Source organism: Sturnus vulgaris, chromosome 17 (genome assembly GCF_052056855.1).
Source record: "Sturnus vulgaris isolate bStuVul1 chromosome 17, bStuVul1.hap1, whole genome shotgun sequence".
Taxonomy (NCBI): domain Eukaryota; kingdom Metazoa; phylum Chordata; class Aves; order Passeriformes; family Sturnidae; genus Sturnus; species Sturnus vulgaris.
The window spans coordinates 11291335-11319327 of record NC_142259.1 but is presented as its reverse complement, the minus strand read 5'-3'; the positions used below and the strand labels follow the sequence as shown (position 1 = coordinate 11319327).

Here is a 27993-nt window from a genome sequence, read left to right as displayed (position 1 = left end):
GGTGTTCTATATATCTGATATGGGCCAGGCATATATGGAAATTCAATGAAAATTTAAAAAAAATACTAAATGCATCATTTGCATTCATATGGACAACAAAGGGAACTTTAAAAAAATCCTGCCTGTGGTTTCTATGTATGGTAAAGGAATTTTGATCTAATTTATACAGTTAATTTTGGCAACTCTGCACATCAGAAGAAAGCCCAATTTGCATTGGCTTCAGCATGAAAGTGGAGGAAAATGTAGGTCAGCTCTGACTCTAGTTCCTCTCAATATTTTTCCTTTCCCCCCCAGGTGAAGTGTGTTCGATACTGGCCAGATGACACAGAAGTGTATGGAGATATTAAAGTCACATTAATTGAGACAGAGCCACTGGCAGAGTATGTCATACGTACCTTCACTGTCCAAAAGGTAAGGAGCTCTTCAGGCAGCTGAGCTTGTGACACACTCCATTTGTGTTCACAAACTGTGGGAAACACATCCAGAATGCTCTTGGAGATGGGAGCTATGCTACTTGGACAGGCTTCACTTCAGCAAACTAAATTTTTGACAGGGATTCCATTTTTGGACAAATGATTTTACAGGAACATCTTGATGTAGCCACAAAAGTAGAATCCACAGTGCATAAAGTTTAACTGCATCCAAAAGGCAGCAGATAGCTGATGGTATGCCAGGAATAATAACTGCCTTGTTTCACAGTGGAAAATGGCAGAGGAAAAAAGGTACCACTTATACTGGATGCCAGGTAGGGTCCCCTTTCATCAGAAATGAGACTATAATAAGAGCAAGAGTATAAAAACTATCCCCAAACCAGCAGGATTTGGAAGATTTTGTTACTTTTAATTAGAAATTGGAAGTCTAAGTGTCAGTGTGTTCCAGGTCTGTCCAAATTACTTTCCAAATATTCAGTAAGTGGTTTTAAAGATTTTCCAAAATTGCTGCTCACTGAACTTCAGTCACACTGGGAATATTGTTTCAGTTTTCTGATACATCAGCTCTATATTTCATTAAGTCATTGAAAAACTTGGTGAGAAATGCTAATGCCAAAATCTGACAGGCTAGAGGAGCTGCTGGATTTCACCCACATTTCCTGTACAATAAAACGCAGTTGAGCCAGAGTTCTGTGTTCCCCTTTGCAGGTCAGATAAAGGTGTGATTTTCACATACCAACAACTTGCTCTCCCCAGGAAATATGGTTCTAGGTACCAATTTTTGCCCTTTAGACTGCCAGCAGTATTTCAAACTGAGAATTTTTGGCAGGAGGTGGCAAAAAATCTGCTGTTACCTGGGGCATGTCTACTCTTGAGGTGTCCATTCTCCAGGCTCTTGCTTCAATGCCTCAAGCACAATTTGGGAGTGAATTTTTGGTGTTTTATGGCTGTAACACAGGAGGATGAGGGTAAACACAGCCATGGAGTGCCAGGGCTGAGGTGACCCTGGTTTGGTGGGTTTGAACTGTGAGAGCACAGGTTGGAACTGGGAGCTGGTACCACCTTCCCAGCCCTCAGGTGAGCATTATCTGGGATTTGGTTTTTAGGGTGAAAAGCTTGGACACGTTTCCATGTGTTATAAATGAGAGACAAAAGTCTTGATATTCAGCAAAATTTAGATTGCTTTATTGGATATAGAAAGAGCAAGCAGTGCTGGGGAACGTGAGGGGTCACTGCCCACTCCACACTCCACAGAACCTCGATTTGCAGCCTCTTCTTATACTGTGGTTTTTTATTGTAGTCAGCAATTTTTTGGATTTTTGTTGTCATAAGCAGTGGTGGTTGAATAAACATCCTTACACAAAGCCTTTGGGTGATAATCAGTCACAGATAGCCATCTGGGCCTTGTAGATAACCACCAGAGAAGTTCTGGGAGTCTGGTTTTTGGGATAGGCAGCATTGATCAGACAAAGGCAGGAAGGGCTTTTTGGGAAGTCTGATTTTGCAAGCTGGTAGCTGATACAACTTATTTGGAAAATATAACATATTATAATGTAACATAATACAATATAATATAACAAGGTGATTTTAAACAGAATTATTTTATCATATAATTTCCTTTATCACATCCATGCTTCACTTCAGAGCTGAATATTCTGGTTTATACAAACCCCAATGCTTTCGTTGATTAACGCCAATCTTCCATCAATTATCACACGTGCATAGTGAGAGCTCAGTGCTTGTTACCCCTCAGCGTGAGGGAAGCCTGATGGAAGGAAAACAGAGGCTGTGTTGTCTCCTCAGAAAGGCTACCACGAGATCCGGGAGATCCGGCAGTTCCACTTCACCAGCTGGCCCGACCACGGCGTGCCCTGCTACGCCACCGGGCTCCTGGGCTTCGTGCGCCAGGTCAAGTTCCTCAACCCCCCCGAGGCAGGACCCATCGTGGTGCACTGCAGGTAGGACAGCTCTCCACCTGAGCCCCCTCCCTTTGCTCCTCTCCTGGCAATAGCCAGCAGCTCCTTTAAGGGTGATGTTTTCTTGCACGCGGGAAAGAAAGGGGAAATGTGGTTTTCTTCCCGGGAGTGGCAGGTCTGGGGACACGTTGGCGTGAGTTGGAGATGATGGGTGTGGGTCAGAGAGGGGTTTTCAAATGTAGAAGGCTCCCCAGTGGTCTGTGCTGGGTTGGATGCTCGTGGCAGAGCTGGGGAAGTGGTGAATATCTGGGACAGCCATTCCAGGCCCTCAAACCTCATGTGGCAGAACAGACAGTGCTGACACAAAGACAGGGAATTTTAAAGCAAAATTGTTTTCTGTACTCCCATGTGCTGCAGCTCAGCTTTGTACCAGCGTTAAAGGCCTTACCTGGTCTGGTGGGAGGGGTCCCTGCCATCTTTAAGGTCCATTCCAACACAGACTATTCTATTATTTTATATTTTTATGGTCTGAAATACTTGTCTGACCAAGCCCGGCTGCCAGCCCTTGGGCACCTTGGCTTCCTCAAAGCTCAGGAGTTGGGGTGGGAATCTCAGATTAAAATCATGCCCAGCGACTTCCAGCTAGCAAATAAAAGGAGTTAAATGACTTCAAATGCAAGGAAAGGAGTTTGGGTTTGTAGCAGCAGCTACATCTGCAGGGCTCAGGACATGTGTGAGCTAAAGATGTGGCTTGAGCACAAGGTTAGAGAGCAGAGCTGGCTGTCCCAAAATCTCACCCCTAAGCAATCCACAGGGAATTGCCTCTAGCTCCCACTCTGTGTCTTGAGAAAGAGAGAGAAATTATATCCCACAACTTCTTTAAAAAGGAAAATCAATTAAATCTTATCTTTTCTAAGCAGCATTGGATTGGGTGGGTGTTTTGTTTTGTTGGATTTTTTTAGCAAGCAGTGAGTCAGTTTTATAATCAAGTAAAGCTAAGCTTGAAGAGTTGGCAGAAGAGATTTCATTTACAGCTGAGGACCTGAGTTTCCTGCTTTGGTGCCATGACATGGGGCTGGCCCTGGAAGGTGTCTGAACCTGACTCAATTGTCACCAAGAAAGCAAGGAGAGATTTTTCATCCTTCCCATTTTAATGAATAAATGCCATTTCCTCTGTGTTATTTATTTGCTTTTGAATTTTAATGACTTGCTTTAAGTGGTAATTACCAAATTCTCCCCACCAGTGCCTGGCTGGATAATATCACTGTTCGATATTTATGAAGTGCCAGGATCCTCTAAATATAGAACTATTAAAACTATTTGTTAAAATTCTGAAAAGCTGAGAGATAAAGGGAGAGGAAATGCCACTAATTCATTAAAATTCTGCAAATGAAAAATATCTTCTCTCTATTCAGCAGTTGATTAATCTGGTCCATTAATTTATGGTCATTCATATCTCCTTGCTTTCGGCTCTGGTGGAATTTTCAGTGCAGCTGAAGTTTCCCTGGTTTGAGCAGAGTTCTGCCTCCTTCAGAGTAATGTGAAGAGACGTTCTCCTCTCTCCATCCTTCACACCTAAGCAGTTTGGATGATTTCCCGGAGGGGAAGGAGGACACGATGACAACAGGGTTTTGCAGGAGATGGCCCAATTCTCACAAGCAGTGAGGAGCTCTGAACTGAAGGGTTCAAGTAGCCTCGAGCTCCTTTCTCTGTAATTTACAATCCATAACTTGAAATCGCCCTCCTCGGGATCCAAACTGCTCTGTATTCAAAAGGGAAAAGAAGCATTTGAGGTGGAGGACTGAGCTCCTTTCATCATGCTACTGGAGCAAATGTATGAATGCCTTCTAGAGAGTCCCAGGGAAGAAAATTTCTGGAATTGTGTGTTTGCAACCTGGCGGCTGCTCTCCCCTGTGTGATGAGAGGTGTGCAGGTGACCTGACCTGTAAAATTATAATGAGGATTTTTGCAATATTTTGTTGATGTTCAATAACACAAAGCTTCCCTTTCAAGAAATACTATTTCCCCTCCTTCTCTTAAATCCTAAAACAGAAAAATGAATCCAGCAGGGAGCGGGAGCAGCTCCTGGGAGGAGACAGTGGTGTGTGTGTGTGTGTGTTGCTGTTATTGTCTCCTTCACAGAGCCCTGCCTCTCAGAACCTCCTGCTTTTTCCTTTTGCAGTGCTGGGGCCGGGAGGACGGGGTGCTTTATTGCCATCGACATCATGCTGGACATGGCAGAGAACGAGGGCGTGGTGGATATATTCAACTGCGTGCGAGAGCTGCGCTCCCAAAGGGTCAATCTGGTGCAGACAGAGGTGGGTGCCAGCAGCTCTCCCTGCACGGGGTGCTGCTTTCCTGTCAGCTTCTCTGCCCAGATGTTTGTCAAGTCAACACTGGCTCGCTCTGTGCCTTCATTATGCAGAGCTTTCAGTGGCTAAACATGCTGGGATTTGCACTGAATCAATTCACTGCCAGCTACTCGGGGCCTCCAAGACAGGAGGGCAGACCTTCAAGTTTAGGTCTGTGCATTGCTGATTAATTTTATTCTCATAGAAGGCAAAAAAAAAAAGAGCTCCTGAAGCCTCTCATGACTCATTCATAGGAACACTGCAGGCTCCAGTAGTACCTAGTGTATATCTATTACAAGCTAAGCAAAGAAAACGTCTTTGATTCAAGATTTGGGTGCTCCATCACACAGTGTCTGGCAGCTGCACAAACTCCTGTGGAACTCTGCACAGGTTTTAACTGTGTCCCTTAACCCCTTCCCCTCCTGAGGGACAGGATAACAGCCTGGAACAGAGAAGGGCTGTTAACTTTATTGGACTTCCCCTATTTACTTTAGGGAAACAGTTTTACCCAAAATACCCAGAACCCAGAGTTCTGAAGAAACCTGTTAGTTCTGTGCAGCTGTGCCAGGGAAGGTTAAATTGTATATTAGGAAAAGTTTCTTCGTTTAAAGGATTTAAAGGTGGAGTCACCATCCCTGCAAGGATCTAACAGACATGTAGATGTGGCACTTGGGGACAAGTTCCGTGGTTAATTTGGCAGTGCTGGCTTGGATTGAGTCATCTTAGAGGTCTTTACCAACCTAAACAATTCTGTGACTCTCTGGTGTTATTGGAGGTCTATCCCTGACCATTGCCCTGTGGATAGAGAGGTTTTACACTCTGTTGTCTTCCTCAGCCCACCCCCATTTTGTCCCAACATTCCTGAGCTCCCCATTTTCCTTGTAAATCTGAAGTCAACACCAGACCTCACATTTGATGATGGATGAAATATGCTCACAAAGCTGTCATACAGCACACTGTGTAATTTGTCTCCACGTGAAACAGAGCCAAATATGCATATTGGGCATGACTTAAGAAAAAAAGAAGAGTGATACTTCATGATCTGTATTAAAAATGTGATTTTAATATCTCCTCCCCTCCCCTGTGCAGGAGCAGTACGTGTTTGTCCATGATGCCATTTTGGAGGCATGTCTCTGTGGCAACACAGCCATTCCAGTCTGTGAGTTCAGATCCATATATTACAACATCAGCAGACTGGATCCACAGACCAATTCCAGCCAGATAAAAGATGAGTTTCAGGTAATTTCATATATTTCCCAGTCACTGCAGTTGGTGTATTGGAGGTGTTTAATCATTTTCTGTGTGTTATTTTGTGATTTCCAGCAGAGCAGACAAGGGGGACTGAGCCAAGGTCTGATTTCAGTTGATTTTTGTTGTTGTACTTCTGGGTCAGGCAGAGGTTTGTTTTTGAGCATGGACCATCCAGCCTTCAGCAAGGAAAAAATTGTCCCCATCACTCCAGTAGAACAAGGGTACTAATTTTCACACATAATGCTGTACTTCGTATTTTAATCAGTATTGTGTTGTTCATTTCCTTCCATAATTTATACAGAAACATTTATGCCTCAAGGTGCCTTATTATCCATTCTTGTGGCTCATATGGTGCTTCCAAGCTTTGACAATCAACTTGTTGACAACCTTCCACACAGGGGAGAGAGGGAGCTCAGTGAGCATCATTTTGGCCATTGTTAATTTTCAATTAAATGCCAATGAATCCCTCAGTTCAGTGCAGATGTTTTGCCAGGTACCTGGTGATGAGACACAAAATGATGGGCAGTAAAACTCACAAGTGCTCCATTTTAGTGCTCTTTGCCCAGGGCAAGCAACAAAACAGCAACAAAATTCCTTTGTTTCCTGTCTTCATTTTTTATCCCACCCTGGTAAATGGGCTTGGGACACTTCAGCTATGGGCCCTGTGCAGTTTTTCCTGTCACAAAGTGGAGAATTCACCCAGAATTCTGAAGACTGGACTAAGTTTTCCAGTCTTATTCCCCATGAATCTTTAATTCTTTACTGTGAGGCTGAAGGGACACTGGCACAGGGTGCCCAGAGCAGCTGTGGCTACCCCTGCCCATGGCAGAGATGGAATGGATGGGCTTTAAAGTCTCTTCCAAACCAAAACATTCTGTGGATTCCATGATTTTGAGCCAACACCCATGTAGAGAAAAAGGAATACTGTGGGAAATGTGGAGCAAGGTGAGTTTGATAGGGAAGAAAGAGACACCTACAATTTGTTGAGGCCACTCAGTCAGAGTAAAAAGGTGGAGATTGCTTTAATTATAGTAAATTCCCACCCCCTCTCCCAGGAAAGTGTCTTTTGCAGCAAGAGAATGTCTTTTTGGAGCCCCAGCCTGTGTCAGAGGCCTCTTTTCCTCCCTCTCTATGCAAAGGGAGGATTTGTGTCTTTTATCTGAAGCCTTACAGGGAATCATCAGGGTTGGTATAGTGAGATAAAGAATGTGGATCCCAACTGATGGCAGTTCAATTAAAAAAAGATCTGGTTCTATCAAGTGATAGCAGGTCTGTAAAAGTGTTTCTGGTTCTGAATGCTCAGCATGAAGGAGCCAGGGTCGACCTTCATCAAATGCTATTTAAAAAAAAACACTATTAAAAAAAAGCCACCACTTGCTGGGTGTATTTTGTCATGATATGAGATGGGATTTGTCACCTCTGTGCTTGTTCTTTTGAGCTGCCAGGGGCTGGCAGCTCCTGTGGGAAGGAACTGCTCCACTGTGCTTTGCATAAGAGGTTGGGTGTCTGTCTCGTTGTAGAATCTATTTTTACAGGATTTTGGCTCAGAGCGTTCCTCAGCCCTGATTGTCTGGATTTAATGCAAAAGCTGGTATCTCTGTTGCAATCTTTAGGAACCAGTTGCTATAACTATAGATCTGTGCTTGCAGTTTGTGGTATTTTGGTCCCACTGGCCCTGAGGTAAGGCTAGATGTATTTTTCATGCTCTACATGTTGTCTGGACACACAAAAGCTCACTCTGGAGAGTTTTTGTAATCTGAATCAGTACAGGAACAAGGGAGAGAGAGGAGTAGCATAAAATAGGCAGGAGTAAATCACTAGCAAGTCACCTGCCTGATTATCTGCACTGTCAGAGATCTGAGATTTCATGTTGTCTCCCCAGCCAGACTCCCTGCTTTCCATCTCCAGACAATGTAGAACCTGAATAATTTAGAGCAACTATATTATTTCAAGTTTTATACTTTGACACATTCTTTTATCTTAGACCGTTTGACCTTCCTCTTTTCTTCATTCATAACCTTTCTGTGGCAGAAGTCCAGCTCTTTGTAAGAATTTTTTTTGGCCCCTTAAATTTTGTATTCTTCTGGCTACAGAGAGTTCACTGTAGGACTCCATGGGCTTTGCTCAGGAAGGGGAGATGTAAAAGTGAAAATACAAAGACATCAGGCAGCAACTGATCTACCACCACTTAAGCACTGGTTCTAAGATGCATTCACTTTGATTTCTGAGTTTTGATCCTTGTTGACCAACCTGGACTGGTTTGTCAGGAAGCCTCCACAGTGGGGAACAGAAAAGTAAAATAGATATAAAGAAACATAGTCTGTCAAGCTGATGACAGTCAAAGACTGACAGCAAGGCCCCAGAGATTAGGTATGACTATGTAAGTGAAAAATCCTGTGTCACTTCAAAAGGAAAGTAACAATCTAAATAATGTATGAAACAAATAGACTTTTCTGTTATAAAACCCCAGAACAACATTTTATCTCAGGTTTTTATAAGTCAGCAGTTTGATGGATCACCAGAGGCTCTGAACACAGTCTGACCTGCTGGGTGCTCAGTTCTCAGGGTACACCTGCACAGGACCCACCTGAAGAGGGGGAAGGATTTGTGCTTCCACCCTAAGGATGGTAGAAACAGGAGGAGCTTCCACTCCATCACCAGCTCAAAGCTGCATCTTCCACCTGTGATGCCTATTTCCAGCCTCTAGGAAATAACAGGAATGTTGTCTAGCTGCTCTGTGGAGAGCTGGAAATGTCTCTATAGTACAGTGCTTTCAGTTTTTGCTCTTCCAACAATGTTTGGAAGAGTTCCTCAGGGTAATGTGCAACACACAATGTGTTATAACAGCAACAAACTCCTTAGCACTTCCTCCTCTTTATCTCTGGGATGCCAAATGTTACAAAGCAGAAGGACACCCTTTACTGAGAGCCCTTTATTGCAAAAACCAGTTCTTTCTAACCAGTCACCCCATAATCAGTTCCATCCCATTTAAGCACAACAAATGCAATTCAACCAACCACCATAAACCACGATGTGAGCACATAATGGTTCTGTAACTTGTTTTTCTACCTCTAATTCAGCTGAGTCTCTTTCCCACAGCCCTTTCCTGCTTAGCTGAAGTAGATGGCCTGAGCCAAGATTTTACAATGGTAACAAAGCCCTGATTCTGTAAGGCTTTACCTGTATATTGCTGTTAATTAGGGATTAACCCTTGGAACAGTAGTAATAAAACACAGAGCAACACGGTCATCCTTCAAGATAGGAAGGAGACAAAGTTTATTGTAACACACACTCCTTAAATATATTCAAGCACTACAGCAGGGGCAGAATGCAGCCCATTGGTCAGAGCAGGCAGTGCCTTGCACAGTTGTTTTCATTATAAACAACAGAGTTCTCAAAATACACACTCTGTAAACAGTAGCACGTGTGTGGGACACATATTGAGAAAGCAAGAAAATTACAGCCTGAAAAATATTCCAGGCTGGATCTTCTCAGCTCTGTTCCCAGCCCATGAGCTGGTCCAGCTCAAGGCTAGGGAGAATTTCTCCCAGGGTGATAATTTGGTATAAAAAAAAAATAAAAAGGAATTAATAACAAAGATAGAACACCTGTTGTGGTGTGTGCCCAGGCCCTGGCCATGGGGTGTCTTCTCTCTGAACCAATCACCTTTTCTCTACCCTGGGAATTGCAGTCCTGCTATAAAACCAAGAGTGTTTCTGAATAAACTTGGCTCTTTCTTCCTGTCATGACAGACGACCATGTAGCTGTGCCTCTTATTTCTGCCACACTTAAAGGGTTAAAACCCCTTTCCCCGGCTACACACGTGCCTTTGTTTGTTCCTGGGAAAACCTCTGCTCCCAGGCCAGCCCCTTGGGAAAGCTCTGTGTTCTCACCAAGCTTTTCCCATGGGCAACTCCGCACCTGTAGGCAACATCCAGCGCTCCGCTGCTCTTGAGTCCCTTTCAAACAACACACTGCGCTTGTGGCGTGCATGTTAGAGCCGGCAGCGAGGCTCATGTCTGTGTCCCTGTCCCCTGCTGGTGCCCGGCAGACCCTGAACATCGTGACGCCGCGGGTGCGGCCGGAGGACTGCAGCATCGGGCTGCTGCCGCGCAACCACGACAAGAACCGCGCCATGGACGTGCTGCCCCTGGACCGCTGCCTGCCCTTCCTCATCTCCGTGGATGGAGAGTCCAGCAACTACATCAACGCCGCCCTCATGGATGTAAGCACTGCCCTGCCCACGTCTCTGGGAGTCCTTGAAATGTGGGGAGAGCTGTAAAGAGCAGGCGTCACAAACGGCAGAGCTGCAGTTAGAGCTCAGCGGTAGCCGTGAGGTTTGTCAGAGCAAAAGTTATGGGAGGTGCAGAAAGCAAGGACAGACAAAACAGTGGTCTTTGTATTAACCCTTGGCTAGAGTAACTCTCTAAGCTGCAGAAAAGTATATCTGGCAAGATATCAGGAAGTTCTAAGTTTCTCTGTGCGTTGAATTTTAAGGTTTGCAAGTCGGTATTGTATTTGAAATAAGCAACCATTTTTTTTAACCATTGTTTTATGTACTTCTAGTGGTTGGATAAAACTACTGTCAATATGCTTTTGCTTCTTGTGATTGGTCAAAAAACTTTCAAAGTGGGTTGTAACACTGAGTTCTGTGGCTGCTGCCGAGGATGTGAGCTGCTGGTGCCTTCCCATTGTCCCAACCGTGGAATGAGGCTGATGCTGGAAATGAACAGCTCGGGAGACATTCCACAGCAGTCCTGTCCCATTTGTGATTCTGTACATAAACACATGGCCAGCATTGTTCATCCACTCTCATGATGCTTTTCTGGGAGAATGGAGCTAAAGGAAAAAAACTTACTTAGCTGTAGTTTCTGAGTCTGGTATCTCCAAACCAGGCAAAGCACGTGAATTTTCTCTTCATCACCAAAATATGTCCTCTAGGACATCCCAGGGAAGTGGGCAGCACAAGCCTGACAGAGTTCAAGAAGCTTTCAGACAATACTTTTGGGCACTCGTGGGTGTGGGGCTGTGCAGGGCCAGGAGCTGGACTCCATGATCCTTGAGATCCCTTCCAACTCAGCATATTCTGTTCCATTCTGTTACTCTGTCATCACACACCCTAGTTCTGCATCACATTGGTAGGAAATTTTTGGCAAAGGCATCCCTCAGTGTGCAGTCTGAGGCTGGATCACAGGAAGGTAAATGCATGAAAACGTGGGGGGACAGCTCTGCCCATACATTGGTTTTTGTATCCATTGGGAAGAGAAATGTTTGCCAGGTCAGCTCTTGGAAAAGGATAATTTGCAGTGTGGAGTGAGTGATTGATTTGATCTTATGCAGTTAAGAATGTGGGAGTGCAGGGATCAGATGTGCAAAATATTTTCAGGCTAAAGGATGTGAGTTGAGCTGATGTGACTCTGTCCAAAGGCGTTTTCCCTCGTTTTGTTTATAGCCTGGAATCTCACAGCATGGGTCATTTGTGGAGGATGAATTATGTTGATGGCTTTTTGCTGTGCTGCCTTTGGACACAGATGTCTTTAAAGCCACTAATTACTGCAGTTGGAGTATGTGTAAATACGATCCAGGGTGAAATGCCATCATTTTTTCCCTGGCAGCAGCAGGGTCTCTGTTTTTTAATTTTGTCTGTTCTTCAATCTTTGGGAAACAGTGGTACTGTTGCATTTAAGATATTGAGTCAAGTGGCCACATAATTTATTTTAGATTTTTTTCAGCAAGATTTTGACGTTTTCATTGCAAACATGCCTAAGCAAACTTGTTTTTTTTAAGTGTGTTTAGGGTTTTTGCACATCTGCAGAAGCACAATCCAGTCTTTGGTTTCTTAGGGATTGGGAATGTTTGTACATTTCAGCCCTCATTACCTGAAATAATTTTTGCAAATATTTGTATCCTTCCCCACAAAATTCCAGTGGATTAATTTTTTTTTAAGTACAAAGCAATTTTTCACCTGTCATTGCAATTCAGCCACTGTGATGTTCTTTGACTCTCCTTTATCTTTATATAAAGGATTCAGGAATTCTTGGGGACAAAAATAATCACAGGGGAACAGCCAGAATCCTACATTTCCATAGTTGTTCTTGCTGAGGACAGATCTGTGTGTGAAGTCTTGTGCTGAGCAGGGACTCTTAGAGGACACCCTCCATCCCATATTGCCTAAAAAGGAGCAAAACTGTCCCTCAGCTTCCCCCAAAACAATGCAACATAATCCTTAAAAAATGAGACTTAAGTCTCGTCATGAGTGAAGCCATGAAGAAGCGATAATAGATTTGTGTTTAATCCATGGGGTTTGGAGAAAAACATGAATTTATGTGTCCCTGACATCATCATTGCCCCATAATCCCACCCATGTTCTCTTGCATGAGTAATTCACACCTGTGTGTCACCTTCCCTTGGACAGGACAGTGAACCTGGCTCCTCCCCTGTAGCAAAGAGCTGGGGAGGGTTTCTTTTTCTCCTAATGGCAAACCCCACAAGCACACGTGGCCTTCAGCCAAGAGTTTAGCCAGGTTTGCTGCTGGCACACCATGAAAAAACCATAGCAGGAACGTTCTGGTGTTTAGTTTAGAGATAAACCTCAGTATTTCATCTGCCACTCTGTTGCCACCAGTGGTTTGGTATTCTTCACAACTTTTGTCCCATTCTGGTGTTTCTAGCTGTAGAATGTAGAGTGGGGAAAAACACAAAAGAGATAAAAAAGACAAAAGTCTGTTCCAGACTAAAATTCCCCAATAAATTACTTGCTTTTCCTTCTCTCTACATCACGCCCCATCACCCTCCTCAGGAGCAAACTCACAGATCCTTTTTCCCAGCATGGCCTGCCCAGCACTTCCACCCACACCTGCCTCACATGGAGGAGAAAAGGCAAACCCCCAGAGTGGACAGCTTAATACTTCAGGATTTTATTTATTTCTTCAAGTTAAACCCAAAATCTTATACCACTGGAGGGTTTTTTGTGCTTTTTTGTTTTCTTTACCTCAGAATTAGTGTGCCTTTCGATTCAAGTCTGCTTCACAGATGTACAGCACAAAGGACTGTGCAGTTTCCAGGCTCATTTAAGCCCTGCCTGCCGTGGTTGGGAAGTGATAAAGTTTTCAGCTTGTTGCCTTTCATCCCTGAGAGCCTCACAAACATCGATTAACTCAGCCCCACAGAGGCTGGGGGCACAGCTCCTCCCTTCTGTGCTTAGGGAGACTAAGGTCAGGGAGCCTTTTTGAGGTGAAAGAATAACATCAGAAATCAAATGCCAGTGTCACAGGCTTTGAATGTTGCCCCACGAGATCATAAAGGATGGCTGGGATCCAAAAGTGCCACCCCTGTCACACTGCACCCCCAGGCAGCCACAGCAGAGGGGACTAATCCCTTCTGGAGCTCCTCGAGGCCACTGCAGCACAAAGGAGAGCATTTGCTTCCAGCTGTTTTCCTTCCAATTATTAATATTACTGATAGTCATAGCAGTAGTAATAGTAGAATTAGCATTATTTGCTGAGTCTCAAAATATAAATAATTGATTTGGGTAATCTCTGCTCTTGTGACACTTCTTTAATGAAATGTCTTTATTGGGAGCAAAAGAATCCCATTACGAGGCGTTCATTCATTGTGGAGCGATAACAAGAGCAGGAGATGTGATTTGTATAATCTGGTTAAATGCCTCAGATTGCCTCCCCACAGCCTCCTGGGTATAATATTCCTTTGAATAAAACTTGATTGAATTTTTTTTTTTTTTTTTAACTAATCTTATTCTTTTGTTAGAGCCACAAGCAACCTGCTGCCTTCATTGTCACCCAGCACCCTTTGCCCAACACCATTGCAGACTTCTGGAGGCTGGTGTTTGATTACAACTGCTCCTCCGTGGTGATGCTCAATGAGATGGATGCAGCACAGGTGAGTGGCTCTTCATTCCTGCCATGGCACTCCTTTCTCAAATCCAGCAGAGTCCCTGCTGCCATTTTCTGGTGCCCTCCCACCCCCAGAGATAAATGAGGGTGAGCTGGAAAGTAATAAGTGATGTTTTGGGATTTTAAGGGAGAATAAGTCCATATGCCTGGCTCTTTGTAAGCTAATTCTTATTGTAATTAACAGGGATCATAGAAGGGTTTGGATGGGAAGGGACCTTAAAGACCATCTTACTACAACCCCCTGCCATGGGCAGGGACACCTTCCACTGTCCCAGGGTGCTCCAAACCCCATCCAGCCTGGCCTTGGGCACTGCCAGGGATCCAGGGGCAGCCACAGCTGCTCTGGGCACCCTGTGCCAGGGCCTGCCCACCCTCACAGAGAGGAATTTCTTCCTGATATCCTATTTACTTGGCCCTCCCTCAGCTTAATGCTATTCCCCTTTTTCCTATCACTTCATACCCTTCTGAAAAGTCCCCCTCCAGCCTTCCTGTAAGCCCCTTTTATGTACTGGAAAGTTGCTACAAAGTCTCCCCATTTATTATATGAGTACTTTGATATAAAATTATGTAAAATAGATATATTTAAAAGTATCAAAAGGTTTTATATACATACTTTATATATTACAGAATTACTTCGTGTTTGCAGGCTAAAATTTCCCTCCCAAACCCACTTTCTCCCCTTCCATATTTCTGTGTTTGGTTCAGGAAAATGCTCCCTACCACAGCCCCAGGGTGCTTCATGCTTGCTTTTTTCACATGGCATTTCCAGAAGAATAAAACCAAGAGAGCTGAAATAATTTGAAGGATCTTTCCCCTGAGATTTCCAGTGTGATTCTGTAATACTGAGAAATGTGCTTTGCACAGTTTGAGGATAATATAGTCCTTTTATCTCTCTCTTTTTTTTTCTTTTTAATTCCAGTCTAAGTTGGGTTTTGGCTATTGGCCACAACATTATTTTCAGGATTTGAGCTTGCCAGGGAGGAGCTTTTTCCATTCCTCCTGCCTTGGTGTCTCCAGCCACCTTGCTGATGAGTGGCAGAGGATAACAGCTTTCAAAAAGGAGTAATTATGCAATTTGTGTGGAGAGTACATTTGGCGTGGTTAATTCACCCATTACAGCCCTTGTTCAATGACAGGAGAGGAACCCTCAATAGTTGGTACTTCATGGATTTGTTTTTCATTTCTCTCTGCCCTGTCTTACCACACTTGAAGGCAGTGAATTATTGGTCTCTTTTTTTGGATGGTGATGGAGAAGCCAATCACCCCAGTCCTTAAGGGGGTGTCCCATCAGTGGGATTCCATTCCAGCCCCAGGGACAGCTCTGTTCAGCACTGGGCTCTCCTGGTGCCCTGCAGAGTCCCACCACTCTGTGAGGAACCAGAGCTCCTCTGTGTCTTCTGTTTTCCTCTCCCATCCACTCTCCTTGATTCTGCATCTTGGCATTGAATCCAGAGACAAATTTCACATTTTTTTTTCCCTTCACTTTAAAGCAAACCCCATCTTTTTCTGGAAATGGCACACTTTCTCAGGCTTGGCTCTGGGAAAATACAAACCTTTCAGCCCCAGCCAGTGTTATTCTTGTGACTGCCTTTCTGCACAAAGCTTAGTTTTTTTCCTAGCAAAGTTTTGCTGTTGTGATGTGGTCTGTAGGCACAGAAAAGGGGATTTGGCAGTGCATGAAGTCACTTTGACAGTTTCTGTAGCACGGTGTCACCTCCCTTGAGAGTGCAGCCAATGCCAGAGCACCCAGGTGGCACTGGAGGTTAAGGAGGATTTTAAAGTTTGTATTTTATGAGCTACCAGGACACTGTGAGACAGTTTGATATCATAGAAGCATTTGGGGTAGAAAAGACCTCTAAGATCATCGAGTCCAGCTGTTATCTCAGCACTACCAAGGCCACCACTAACCCATGTCCCCAAGTGCCACATCAACACATCTTTTAAATCATCCCAGAGATGGTGACTCCACTACTGCTCTGGGCAGCTGTGCCATTGCCTGACCACTCTTTCAGTGAAAAAATATTCTCAATATCGCATCTAAACTTCCCCTGGCAACGTTTGAAGCTGTTTCCTCTCATCCTATCCCTTGCTCCTTGGGAACAGAGCCTGACCCCTACCTGGCTGCACCCTCAGGGAGTTCTGGAGAGTGTGAGGGTTTCCCCCCGAGCCTCCTTTGCTCCAGGCTGAGCCCTCCCAGCTCCCTCAGCTGTTCCTGGGGGCTCCAGACCCTTCCCCAGCTCTGCTGCCCTTCAGACCCCACACAACCACTGTGTGATTGAGTGGCCTCAAGCCCATCAATCCAGATGTTTCTGCAGCTCCCTCCTACCCTCCAGCAGATCATCAGATCCCTTTGGAGATGTGTTTTCTGGATGGGCACTTGGCACGGTGCCTGCAGTGTCCTTGCATGACAATGATGCCATTACCTGTCTGTTCAGCAGTACCTGATCCCAAACTGTGCCCTGAGTACAGGGAAAAGGCAAACAAACCCCTGGGGAGCTCAGAGCACACGACAGGCAGTTCTCAGCAGTGTCTACACCTGTGTGTTCACACACCTGCTCTGGGAGAAGCAAATTTTCCATGCTAAGGAAAGGTTTAATCTTTTTCTGCTTTCCACTGCACCTTGAGGTTGTTTGCTAAAGCTCCTGCTTGGCTCACATGTGCCTGCCTGTGGGACAGATGCTTTGAGGGGAGATCACTAGGCAGCTTGAAAGTCTGAATGAAGAGTAAAGAAAGCCTTCAAAGGACTTGCTTGTGTGGTCTTGGCTGGCTTGCTTAATCATAAAAAACTAACAAGGGCAAAGATGCCTAAGATTGTGTGAATATCCCACCCAATTTCAATCCTATATGATCAAAGGAAGAACAGGAGTGCAGAATTAATGCAGTCCCATGCACACACTCCACGTTGTTGCTGGCAGTGATTGAACTTGAAAAGCTCGAGATCGAGTTCAAATGAGCATCTGGGGGTTTCAAAACTTGTACAGAATTACACTTGAAAATAGGAAGAAAAAAAAACCACAAAGAAATACAATCTTAGCAGAAACTGCTAATGAGATCTCAAGCAAAATATGATCTATTTCCAGCTGGATTTAAAATCCTTAGATTGTAATTTGTGTGCATAGGGTGCTTTTTGTCCTTCCAACTCAGTAATACCAGCACAAGAAAAAGACTCCCAGCCTGCTTCACAAACTTCAGAGGTGCAGTTGTGGTTCACCCTGAAATCAGAGTTGCTCTTGTTGCTCTCAGAACAAACTCACTCTCCTTTCCCTGCTCACTGGTAGAGACAGAAAACTAAAAAATTTATCTTACAGAAAAGAAGACATTTCAGTTTGTTTGAATTAAGATTAATTTTCTTGCTGCCTGTACTGTTTCCTCAGTTTTACCAACTCTCTTTAGTTCCTGTTAAATTTATGTACAGACACGAGTCTTTTAATGTTCCTGTTAAATCTCTGCCCTTACAGAAGCTTCATTTGTCGGCCACCCTTTTTGCACCTCTAGACCCAGAATTCAATCAGTTCCAAATTTTGTTCATACAAAAATAAAGAGGAAGAGAAGTCCAGGCCCTAAACTATTTTTTTTTCCTCATATTCAGGATATAAAATGTTTTACTGAGCTAGAATGAGATCTTCTCTGAACAAAACCACAACATACAAGATTGGTGATGGATTTTGAGCTGGTTATAGATCCAAAAGGAATGATTGGTTATGTTAATAATTAAGATTTCTGTTTGCTTTTTGTGTTTTTTTTCTAGCTCTGCATGCAGTACTGGCCAGAGAAGACATCCTGTTGTTATGGCCCAATCCAAGTGGAGTTTGTTTCAGCAGACATTGATGAAGATATCATCAACCGGATATTCCGGATTTGCAACATGGCCAGGGTAAGAGAGGAGAAATACCACCCTAGTTCCCTAGTTATCCTCAAAAACACTTTTTGGCTCGAGGAAGAGGCACAGCCAAGACTTGTGGTTTAGAGATGCAGAATCTCTCACCTAGGAATGAAATTCCACTGCAGCTACTTCCTTTAATTAACATTTAATCAGCCTGCATTGCTAAAGGACTCTTGGCTGAAGGCAGCAAGTGGATGATATGAGCTGAAAATCTGTATTTAAATGGTGAGCATTTTTCTGTGTATATTTGAGAACAATTCATCACTTAGTACCGATATAAAGCCATCAGTATTGCAGGAAATAAACTGGGATGGTGTCAGCAGCTTTCCATCTGTCAGCTCCCAGGCAGCATCTCTGAAGACAGATGCAATGTTTACTGGCTAGACTGGGATTCCCAATTGCCACTGCTTTCCCTATAAATAAGCAACTGCCATTTCTGTAAGCAACTCTTTGTCTGTGTCCCTGAGCCCCAGGACAGCTGAAATGATAGAAACAAAGTTTATCTGCACACTGAGCCCTGGCAATCCGACTTCAGGGCTGCAGGAAAGGGCTTCAGCAGAGGTTTTTTCTCTCATTAGTTGTTTCCCAGATTGATTATGTTTCCTTTGTTGTTCCTCTTTCATTTTTCTAGTCAGAAATGGAAGCAGGCTCTGCAAATTATATTTCCATGCAGCTTAACACATCAGAGCCTGTGCAGCAGTTCAGGTGTGGCACTGCAGAGGGAACCTTGTGGACCAGCCACAGAAATTGATAAACTGGTTGGATATTAGACACCTTCCTGTGTCCCAGGGAGAGCCTGGGGGCCATAAAACCGGTCAGACCAATGTTTTGTGACTCCCAGATGGAGCTGGCCCATGGATGCAGGGCTGGCAGGGTGAGTGCTGTGCACTCCCAGCTCCCTGCACTCATCCGTGTCCAACACCACAGCCACTGCCAGCAAATTTGTGAGGACCCTTTCCCTCCAAAATCCCCAGAGTATTTTTGCTCTCTGCCTCTACTTCTTATGGCACAGCACAGTGCAGGAAAGTGACATTTGATCTGTTTGAGCAGTTTGATGAAACTTTATTCTGGAAACCAAACAAGGGTGCCATGCACTTGGTGTGTGCCTGGCTCTGTAATAATTGTTATCCAGGTCAGAGAAAAGCCCTGTGCCGGGTGCCCAGCGTGGAGAACACCAGCAGTGAGGGTGCAGAGGGGAGGGTGCTGTGTGAGCAGGGCTCCCAGCCCTGCCCTGTGCAGGGAGCAGAGCCCTCCACAATGCCTCCCTGGCGAGTTATTGCCTAGATCAGAATTGCTTGGTCATGGTGACTGGGCTAAGAGACCTTTTTCCCACCTCAGGACCCCATTTTATCTCCTTGTAAGACTATTGGTCATATTTCCTCAGCCCTAAATGACTGGCCCTTCTGTCAAGCCATGCCTTCCCTATAAAACCCTGCTTCTGCCCAGTTCAGTGGAATGGAGCTGTCACTGGACCCCCTTTGCAGAAGCTGCCAATAAAGAACTCTGTGGAGCAGCCACACAGCTCTTCCCAGCTCGTGTTCCTGAGTCAGCCGGGTACTGTATGAGCTGAGCTGAAATCACTCAGAGCTGAAATCACCAAAGGAGTTCATCACCTGAAGCCCAGGTCTTGCCTGCATTGGTCCCCTGCAGCTGAGTCTGCCTGGGACCCCTGGGCAGGCTGTTCCTTGTGGGACTTTGCTGTCTGGGACATCTGTGGTAGCTGGGGTCAGACTGACCCCTGGTACCAGCCACAACACTGCCCTATCCCTGTGTCCCCAGCCCTGCCCCATGGCTCTGTGTCCCCAGCCCTGCCCCATGGCTCTGTGTGTGTCCCCAGCCCTGCCCCATGGCTGTCCCCAGCCCCCGAGCAGGCTCTCTCTGTGTTGCAGCCCCAGGACGGCTATCGCATCGTGCAGCACCTGCAGTACATCGGCTGGCCCGCCTACAGGGACACCCCTCCCTCCAAACGCTCGCTGCTGAAGGTGGTCAGGAGGCTGGAGAAGTGGCAGGAGCAGTACGATGGCAGAGACGGGCGCACTGTGGTCCACTGCCTGTAAGTAGGGCTGGGAAATGTCTGCAGCCTCACGTGGTGATGTGTGAAGACAACTGGATCTGCAAATCTGGTGGTTTTACCAGGCTTCAGCTGGGGAAAATAGAGTTAAAGTACATTTATAATACACTTTAAGTTTAATATTGTGCTGCATTATAGTATCCTGGCCCAGGGATTTCAGTGATTGCAGTGAGAAATAGCTCCAAGAGCCCTGGTACATTGTCGGGCTCGTGACTGGAGCCCAGACAGAGCTGAAGCAGCCCTGCCGTGTGCCCAGCTCTGAGCACAGAGCTGCTGTGAGCCCAGAGCAGGGATCTGCAGCACTGCACTCCGAGCTTCCCTGTCCCCCACTCCAGGAATCCCTGAGCCCTTCCACCCCTGCCTCTGTTCTACAGGTCTCCACTTGCACAGACTCACAGAATGGTTTGGAAACCCCACTCAGTTCTGGTGGACACGTTCCCCTGTCCCAGGCTGCTCCAAGCCCCAGTGTCCAGCCTGGCCTTGGACACTGCCAGGGATCCAGGGGCAGCCACAGCTGCTCTGGGCACCCTGTGCCAGGGCCTCAGCACCATCACAGGGAGGAATTCCTTCCCAATATCCCATCCATCCCTGCCCTCTGGCAGTGGGAAGCCATTCCCCCTTGTCCTGTCACTCCATCCCTTGTCCAAAGCCCCCTTCCAGCTCTCCTGGAGCTCTTTTAGGCACACAAAGTCTTCAACATCCATGAGCAGCCCTGACATCAGAGACCTTCCCCAGAGTCCATGGGCTGTGAGCTGTGTGTGCTGTCCTTCCCTCAGCCTCACCAGCTCCACCTTCACCTGTTCTCTCCTTCCTGCTCCCAGGAACGGTGGAGGACGCAGTGGCACCTTCTGTGCCATCTGCAGTGTGTGTGAAATGATCCAACAGCAGAACATCATCGATGTGTTCCACATAGTGAAAACGCTACGGAATAACAAGTCCAACATGGTGGAGTCACTGGTAAGGCTTTTTACTGCTCATTCCCCTCCCAGTGTGTGCTGGGGACTTCAGGATAGATGTCAAAATGGCTTGGTTCAGGATGAATCAAAATGAATGGGAAGATGAAGACAGCAGAATTAAAACTGGTCTTGTTTTGCACGTTCAGTGAATTTTCCTGCTTCTCTGTTTGAAGAGATGCCCTGGCAGAGATGGACCCTGTGTCCCATGCCCAGCTGCCTCAGGAGGTCAAACCCCACAGAGCTGCCACCATGGCTGTGGGAAGAGTGGGATTTGTCCTTCTGTCCACGCAGGGATTTGTCCTCCTGTCCAGCCCAGTGCTGTGACATGTTTTGAAAACAGGAAGGGAGAACAGTCCAGCCCCCAGGCCTGGCTCCTTGCAGCCCAGGAGATTAAACTGTCCTGAATTCAGTCATCTCCATCCATCACACTGAGTTCGTGCCTCAAAAGCAGCACATGCAGTGAGGGCTGGAGGCAAATAATGAATAGTCCAGACTGAGGCTCTCTCTTTGAGTGCTTTTCTCTTCCACTGACAGCACCATCTCCCAGCCATGCTTGCTCAGGATCACTCAGAAACACGACCAGTGTTTGCCTGCTCCTGCCAAAGCCTATAAGAAAGAGGGAGGAGGTATTTTTTGCTTGTAGAATGAAACTCCGAGGAATTTTCCCATCTCCTAATGCCATTCCTTTGTGTCCTCTCTTTCAGGAACAGTATAAATTTGTATACGAGGTTGCACTGGAATACTTGAGTTCCTTTTAGCCCAGCAGAGGGAGGGGACCCCACGATGTGCCAGACCCCGAGCTCTGGCGGATGCTTCTCCCCTGTCCCACACTGGAAGGCAGTAACAAGTGTGGGAAGAAAAACTTCTCCTTCCTTCTCAGCAAGAGACTGAGGTTGCAGAGACCTCGCTGGAAGGAGGAGATGATGCCTGTGTGTGCTGCTGCCTGCTTTCTATTGGAACATCTACTGCTTCTTAAATAACTTACTGTAAAAATTAGCAAAATGGGAGACAGGCTGAAAGACTGGACTTTCTAATCCCCTCTGACTTCTCTCCTCTTTTGGATTGTGTTTTTGTTCTGCTTGCTGCAGAGTGGGGAAGGAATGAAACCCTTAGGAAATTCTCTTTTAAATGTCTCCTTTTTAATTTATAATTTTGTTCTCAAATCCCAGCCTTTTAATTTTTTAATTTCATGCAGCAGTCATTTGGGAAAAATGAGATAGCCATAGGGGATACATGAAATGTTTCATTACAATTTGTCTACCTTATCTGTTTCCTTTTATTTGTTTTTCCAAATGAAAAGGCCAACACACACACACAAAGAAAAAAGGAAAAAAAAAAAAAAACTACGCTGGAATTCTCTCCCCAAATGTAGTCCCTTTAAGCATGAAAATAGATGGTGGAGATGAGAAGCTGTTCATGGATTCACTGCCTCCACACAAGTATTTCCTCCCAGTTTCTGCTCAACTTCCAGGGCTGTGCATGACCCAGTTCCACCCCTCTGGTCTGTGTCCTTTAGCTGCTGGTGAAGCTGTTGAGGAGTTTCCCAGCCACCTGAACCTGAAGGTTAAATATTTGCATCAAACAAATGGCATTTGTCTCACAACTTCAGTAACTTGGTTACCACATTTCCCAAGTACTAGCTGGGGTGCAGTGTGTCCTTGACAAACAGGGTGTGAAGTAGGTATTATTGCTCATATACTAGGTATGAATATTTTTTATTTATTATTTGTATTGCTGTAGAACTTAGGACCCCTAGTCATGCCAGGACCCTGCTGAACTAGGCACTGTGCAAGCAAACAGCAAAGAAACTTTCTGCTCAAGAATTTAATGTCTGAAGGTTCTTAAAACTGGGTTTGGGCAAGATTTCCTCACTATTTCCAGGCCCTACAAGCTTCAAAATTGTAACCCATTGGAGCTGTAGGAAAGGTGATGTACGTACACAGAAACCTATTCTGACACCTGTAAAGAGAAGTGTTAGCCCAGCACAGCAACTTCTCTTCTTAAGCAAAATAGCTTTTGTTTTATTCTGCAAAAATGCCTGTGCAAGTCTCCTTCTCTAAAACAAACACCAGATGTGTTTTGCCACGGTTCTGGATCTCATTCTGACTTCTTAGCAGCTAAGAAATTGCTTTTCTGAAAAAGTATGTTTAAGTAGTTAATCACCAAGGTCTGCAGGGTAATCTTGGGGGAGAAATAATTGAATGAACAAGACTTTACAATAATTAGTATTTCAATTTAGCCATTTATTTATCTTGAGGGTGTGGGATATGAGGTTGCTGTGTGTGTAAATTAGATGCTGGGGTGTAAGATTCTTCAAATTCAGACTTGCTAAAAGATAGACTGAAGGTAAGAGTTGAAGGAAACTCCAACTTTCTTATCACCCTGTAGTTTTCCACCCTCAGGTAAATCGTCAGAGGCTGCTGGGAGCTCGGTGCTGCCCATGCCTAGCACAGAGCATTCCAGATGTTCAGAATGCTTTGCTAATTCTGTCTATGAATTCAAAAGGCACCTCTGCTTCATGGTCATTCTTTCTTCAATAGTCGCACCCTCACCTTGACCAGGAGGGATGGAAATGAAATCTGGCAAAAGCAGCTCTAGACTCAGACACACCAAACCATTGTCATGCACCAGGACCTGCACCAGCCCAGGGAAGGATGTTTAGTGTTTCCTCAGTACCCCTCTTGATAAGCAAAGGATGCTGAACCACCTGGGGTTTTTCTAAGGAGCTTTGGATTCTTGGCTTTAATATCATGAAGGTCTTAACTGATCCTGAACCACCTTCTCACTGGAGCCTCTGTGCTGTTTCTGGTTGGTTGCCTGCCAAAAAAATCATGAAATCAACTTTATTTCCATTTGGGGTTGTTGGTGGGTGTCTGGCATCTCAAGGGACAGGCTACTGGTCTGAATTGGGTTTTTTTCTTTTTGCAACTGAACAACAACATTCAGCAGGAAAAAAAAACATAACTATAAGGCAAAGTGAAACTATGAGATAAAAGTGATAGGAAAAGTATAATAGTGGTGTTTTGATTACAGGTGGCTGGATGGAACAGTGTAGGTCAGGTGCTGGCAGAGAAAAGGGAAGAAGGAATTCTAATCCCTGGATGGGATTTTTCAACAACTGCACAGGTATGAAGAAGCTCCAAGTCAGCAAAACATTTTTGACTCTGCTGACTCCAGAAAGCCAAAGGGAACCACTCCCTGTGGATACAATGGAAATATGAATGAGTGTTAATTAGTATTTAGCATTCTGTTAATTTTACCTGGAAAGTAGCACAGTGGCAGGTCTCCCTCGTGACAGCTGGGCTAAGGGAACAGAGAGGTAAAGGAATGCCAGGATCACTGAGGTGTGAAGAGTAGGAGGTAATTTAGGCTTAACTTAAAAGACAGTGGATTGAAATGGCAGGGTTAAGCCCACAGGAGGGGAGGGAGGTGTGGGATGAGCAGAGCAGAGCTGGCAGTGCAGGGGTTTAGGGTCTGGAGGTAGGTTTGGATGTGTTCTGTGATATGAAAAACACTGCTAAAGGGTCAGGTACCCGTATCAGCTGGCCCACAGCAACTCACTGTGTCCTCAGCCCTCTGCAAATGCCAAGTGATGTTGGCTCAACCTGCAGGGGAAGATATTTAAGCTAAAATTTACATTTTATAGGAGTTCAATGCAAATATTGGTTACCACAGCCCAACTGTTAGTCACAGCTTATTATGTAGCCACTTAACCATGTGTCTGAACTTCCTAATGTCCAGCCCAAAACCCATGTGGAAAGATGCTCAGCAGACACTGCAGATTGTGTTGCCAAACTGTTATAAATTCCTGCAGTTATGGTGCTTTTAGGAGACTGACCCAGCTCCAGTCTGTGTTGGCTCAGGGATCTTCATGCTGTTCCTCCTTGCACAGTGCATATATGCCAAGTGTGAATTAATGATGAAGGGAATTGTGTAGAAAAGCTCACTTTAAATCACTTTATTACCTTGAGGTTGTTGAAACCCTAGAGAAAAGCCCATAGTGAAGTAGGTAATGTGTTTGAAGCAAGATTATGGGTGATGGGTTTGTTTTCATGGGGAAAGAAAGAAACCATGAGATGAGATAAAGGAGGTTTTCTCACTCCTGGAAGGATTAATAGTGAGCTTTTCAGCCTAAACATTCCCTGCTGTGGATGAAAAGTGATAATGTGCAGTAAAAAAAGGTAAAATCCTCAGTGTTTGAATTTTAGGCTGGAAAAACTATCATACTGAGAATATTTGAATGGACATAATGAAGATGAACTTATTCCCATGGAGACATCCTTCAGAGGTGATGGGGAGCTGTTTGTGATAGCACAGACTCGGTGTAGAGTTTGGTCTGAAATGCAAGGAAGTAGAAACAGGTGGTTGGGGGTCACTATTTCATATAGGGGGTAACCAACATCTTAAATTATTAATGGATGTAATTACAGCAATGAATTCCACTGGTTATCAATAGTTTCTAGCCTTTTATTCTGGAACTGTAAACTCCAGAATAAAGTCCAGTAGCCACACAGACCCCACAGTAGTAGCTTTAAGCCTGTGGATGCTGGACTGGCTTTTCCATTTACTTTGCACTGGCCCTTTATCAGTAGTTTGTGGGATTTTCCTTTGGAAATCTCAAGCCAGAGATTGCTGGCCACTGCTCTTGGGGTGCTGTGGAGTGAGAGGAAGGAGAGGCTCCTGCAGCAGGTGGTTCAGGAGGCAGTTAAACTCCTGAAGAATTTCCATCTGGAAGAGAAGGAAAGGAGGAGAAATCTCCTTTGGGAGAAACCAAACATTGGAGGAGAAGGCAGATGAAATGGATCCTGAATCAGGTAGGAAATTTGCACCTTGCTCTCTCTCTCCCTCTTGCACAGCTGCTCTCATCTCTCTCTTACTCTTCTGAGTTCCTGCCGAGATCATAAAAAACAGGTAATGCCACATTCTGTGCTGTGGAGATGGAGCACTCGGAGTGTGACAGAGGGAATAAATCCTGAGGGACAAAGATAAAAGATTTGCTTGAGAGAGAAATCTTCAAATATGAGGTGCTTCTATCTTTCACACTTGCAGAATTTTTACTAAAGTCATCACAGAGCAGTGCACAGTCCTGGAATGGTCCTTGATGTGCAATGCAGTGGAAAAGTTCCCCTTGGAAAACTTCATTGTCCTGTAATAAATGTGAACAACCAACTCCATGATGTTGGCAGCACAGTTAATTTTTGTGATCACTCCAGCAATGGGCATCTCAAGACTTTGGTGTGAAACTGCTGCATTTTCATTTGAGAATATTTAATTTATCTTAAGTGTACAAAAGACATTCAACCCCATTTTTTTTTAGGAAAATAAAGGGGGCCATGTGGCAAAAGTGGCAACATTTATTCAGCATAACCACTGCCATTGGGTCAAAAATTCCATATTCCTGCTGAGTGAGGGCAGAACAGAGCACTGCAGCTGCCCTGCCCGGACAGAGGAACAGGAGGAGCCAGCTAAGTCAGAGACAGATGTGAGTGATGAGGATTCTGTTAACCCTCCTGTGCTCCTGCTTATTTAGATTGCAGTCTTCTATAGCCATACATATATAATACACAACTTCAATGCAAGTGCTCTTTCTTTCCCTGTTCCCAAAAATACCTACGGCTCTTTTTTCCTGAGGGTGAGCCAGCAGCATAGCAAGCAAAGCCCAATTTCTGCCGTTTTGGCAAGGACCACGAGGAAAATCCATCATGTGTTATCTGTTCATTGACTTGGAAAAGGTATCAATCATCTCCCTCATATGCATATTTGAAGAATGTACAATTTGCTCAAACTGTCAAGCAGAATCATACATTTTCATATACCAAGACTAAATCCTGGTGGTACGGAGTGTGATGGAAAGGAAAAAAAAAAAAAAAAGACAAAAACTTGCTGACTTCCAGTGACCTCTAGTCTATAATCTTTCTTTGCTGTGTTAAAATATTTTAAAAGTTTCCCTTGTGAAAAAAAAAAATAAACTATGCTCAGAATATCCTACAGTTTAATGTTGGACTAGCAGAATGTGAAAACCTGGCAGCTTTTCCAGTTTGTAAAAACATGAGGGATCTAAATTAGTCTTTCCATCCCCATCCCAGTTCATGCAGCAGATTTTCCACCACTATTCTGTTTTCAACTTGAGCCTTAAAAGACAAACTAATGCAGCAGACTGAATGCCAGATGCTGGTGTTCCCATAGTGTGTCCTGGCAGGGGGGAAAAAAAAAAAAAAGATGAAAAGGGAAAAGAACAAGCTAAAATGGCTTTTCTTGGAATTCAATTCAGTGAGCTGTTTCTGAGCAGTATAAACATGAGCCACTCTGGAGGTACAGGGGGAAGATGCTGTTGATGTCCCTTAGGGACCAACCCTGATATTTCATGTATAGGTACCCAGAGTGTAGTGGTTCCTTCAGTGGAGGCAGTTGTCACAGAAGGAGTGTTTCAGTGGGGATCTGCTACCCTGAATGCCACTCTTTGGGACACCCTGTGAGACACCTCAAGTGTGCTGCACTGTGGAGATGGATCTCCTTGTGTGAGTACATCATCTTTCAGTGAGGACCTCCAGGAAATCTTCTTTTTGTGAAATAATGGAAAGGAGTGTGTTTTAGGGGGATGAAAGAGGAAGAAGGGTTAGCATTTTACAAGCTGTCATGAATTTAGGTACCCTGAGACTCCCCAGGCTAAACACTGGTCAGTTTTTCACATTGCTGACAGTCAAACCAAACTCCACGTGCTGGATATCCACGTACCTGGAGCAGAACTGGAGTTGCCCCCTCATCGCCCCTCTTGCCCTTTCTTGCACTGCCAGCATTTCAACACTGTACTTCTATGCCAAAAGTTTGAGCTGCATCCTTAACACATCCTTACCCCATCCCGACTAACCGCAGTGACAAAATTCACTCCCACACGGATTTAATCTCCTCCCTCCCCGCATAGACCCTGTCGGAATCAGAACGTGGCAGCATCACCTTCTTGCCAGGCGTGTCACCAGTCGCCAGGGCGGTGCTGTGGCTGAGCAGTGTGCCTGTGCAGCCCCCTGGGTGTGTTTTTGGGCAGGGAGGAGTTGCTGCATGAGAGTCTCTGCTGTCGCCATGCCGCCCCTCTGCTCCCCTCGGCCTTTATGGATTACTGGTGAAACTCACTTGTACAGTTTGGATGTTTGATAGATAAAGCACGTACGGAAAAAAAAAAAAAAAAAAAAAAAAAAAAAAAAAAAAAAAAAGGAAAAAAATATA

At 44.9% G+C, this 27993-nt stretch overlaps 1 protein-coding gene across 13 annotated transcripts in view; it reads left to right on the top strand.

Annotated features, from left to right (window-relative positions):
* The window catches only part of PTPRT (protein tyrosine phosphatase receptor type T), a 432144-nt gene extending 410107 nt beyond the window's left edge, over window positions 1-22037 (top strand). For all 13 annotated transcript variants that reach the window (XM_088175102.1, XM_088175100.1, XM_088175101.1 and 10 more), the window contains 10 exons: window positions 295-411; window positions 2235-2389; window positions 4530-4665; window positions 5788-5937; window positions 10001-10174; window positions 13717-13848; window positions 17611-17736; window positions 19635-19798; window positions 20638-20773; window positions 21477-22037. In XM_088175102.1, coding sequence (XP_088031228.1) covers window positions 295-411; window positions 2235-2389; window positions 4530-4665; window positions 5788-5937; window positions 10001-10174; window positions 13717-13848; window positions 17611-17736; window positions 19635-19798; window positions 20638-20773; window positions 21477-21530 — 1344 coding nt within the window. In that variant the 3' untranslated portion in view covers window positions 21531-22037. The remainder of the gene's footprint in view (window positions 1-294; window positions 412-2234; window positions 2390-4529; window positions 4666-5787; window positions 5938-10000; window positions 10175-13716; window positions 13849-17610; window positions 17737-19634; window positions 19799-20637; window positions 20774-21476) is intronic.
* The last annotated feature ends 5956 nt before the right edge of the window (window positions 22038-27993 follow it).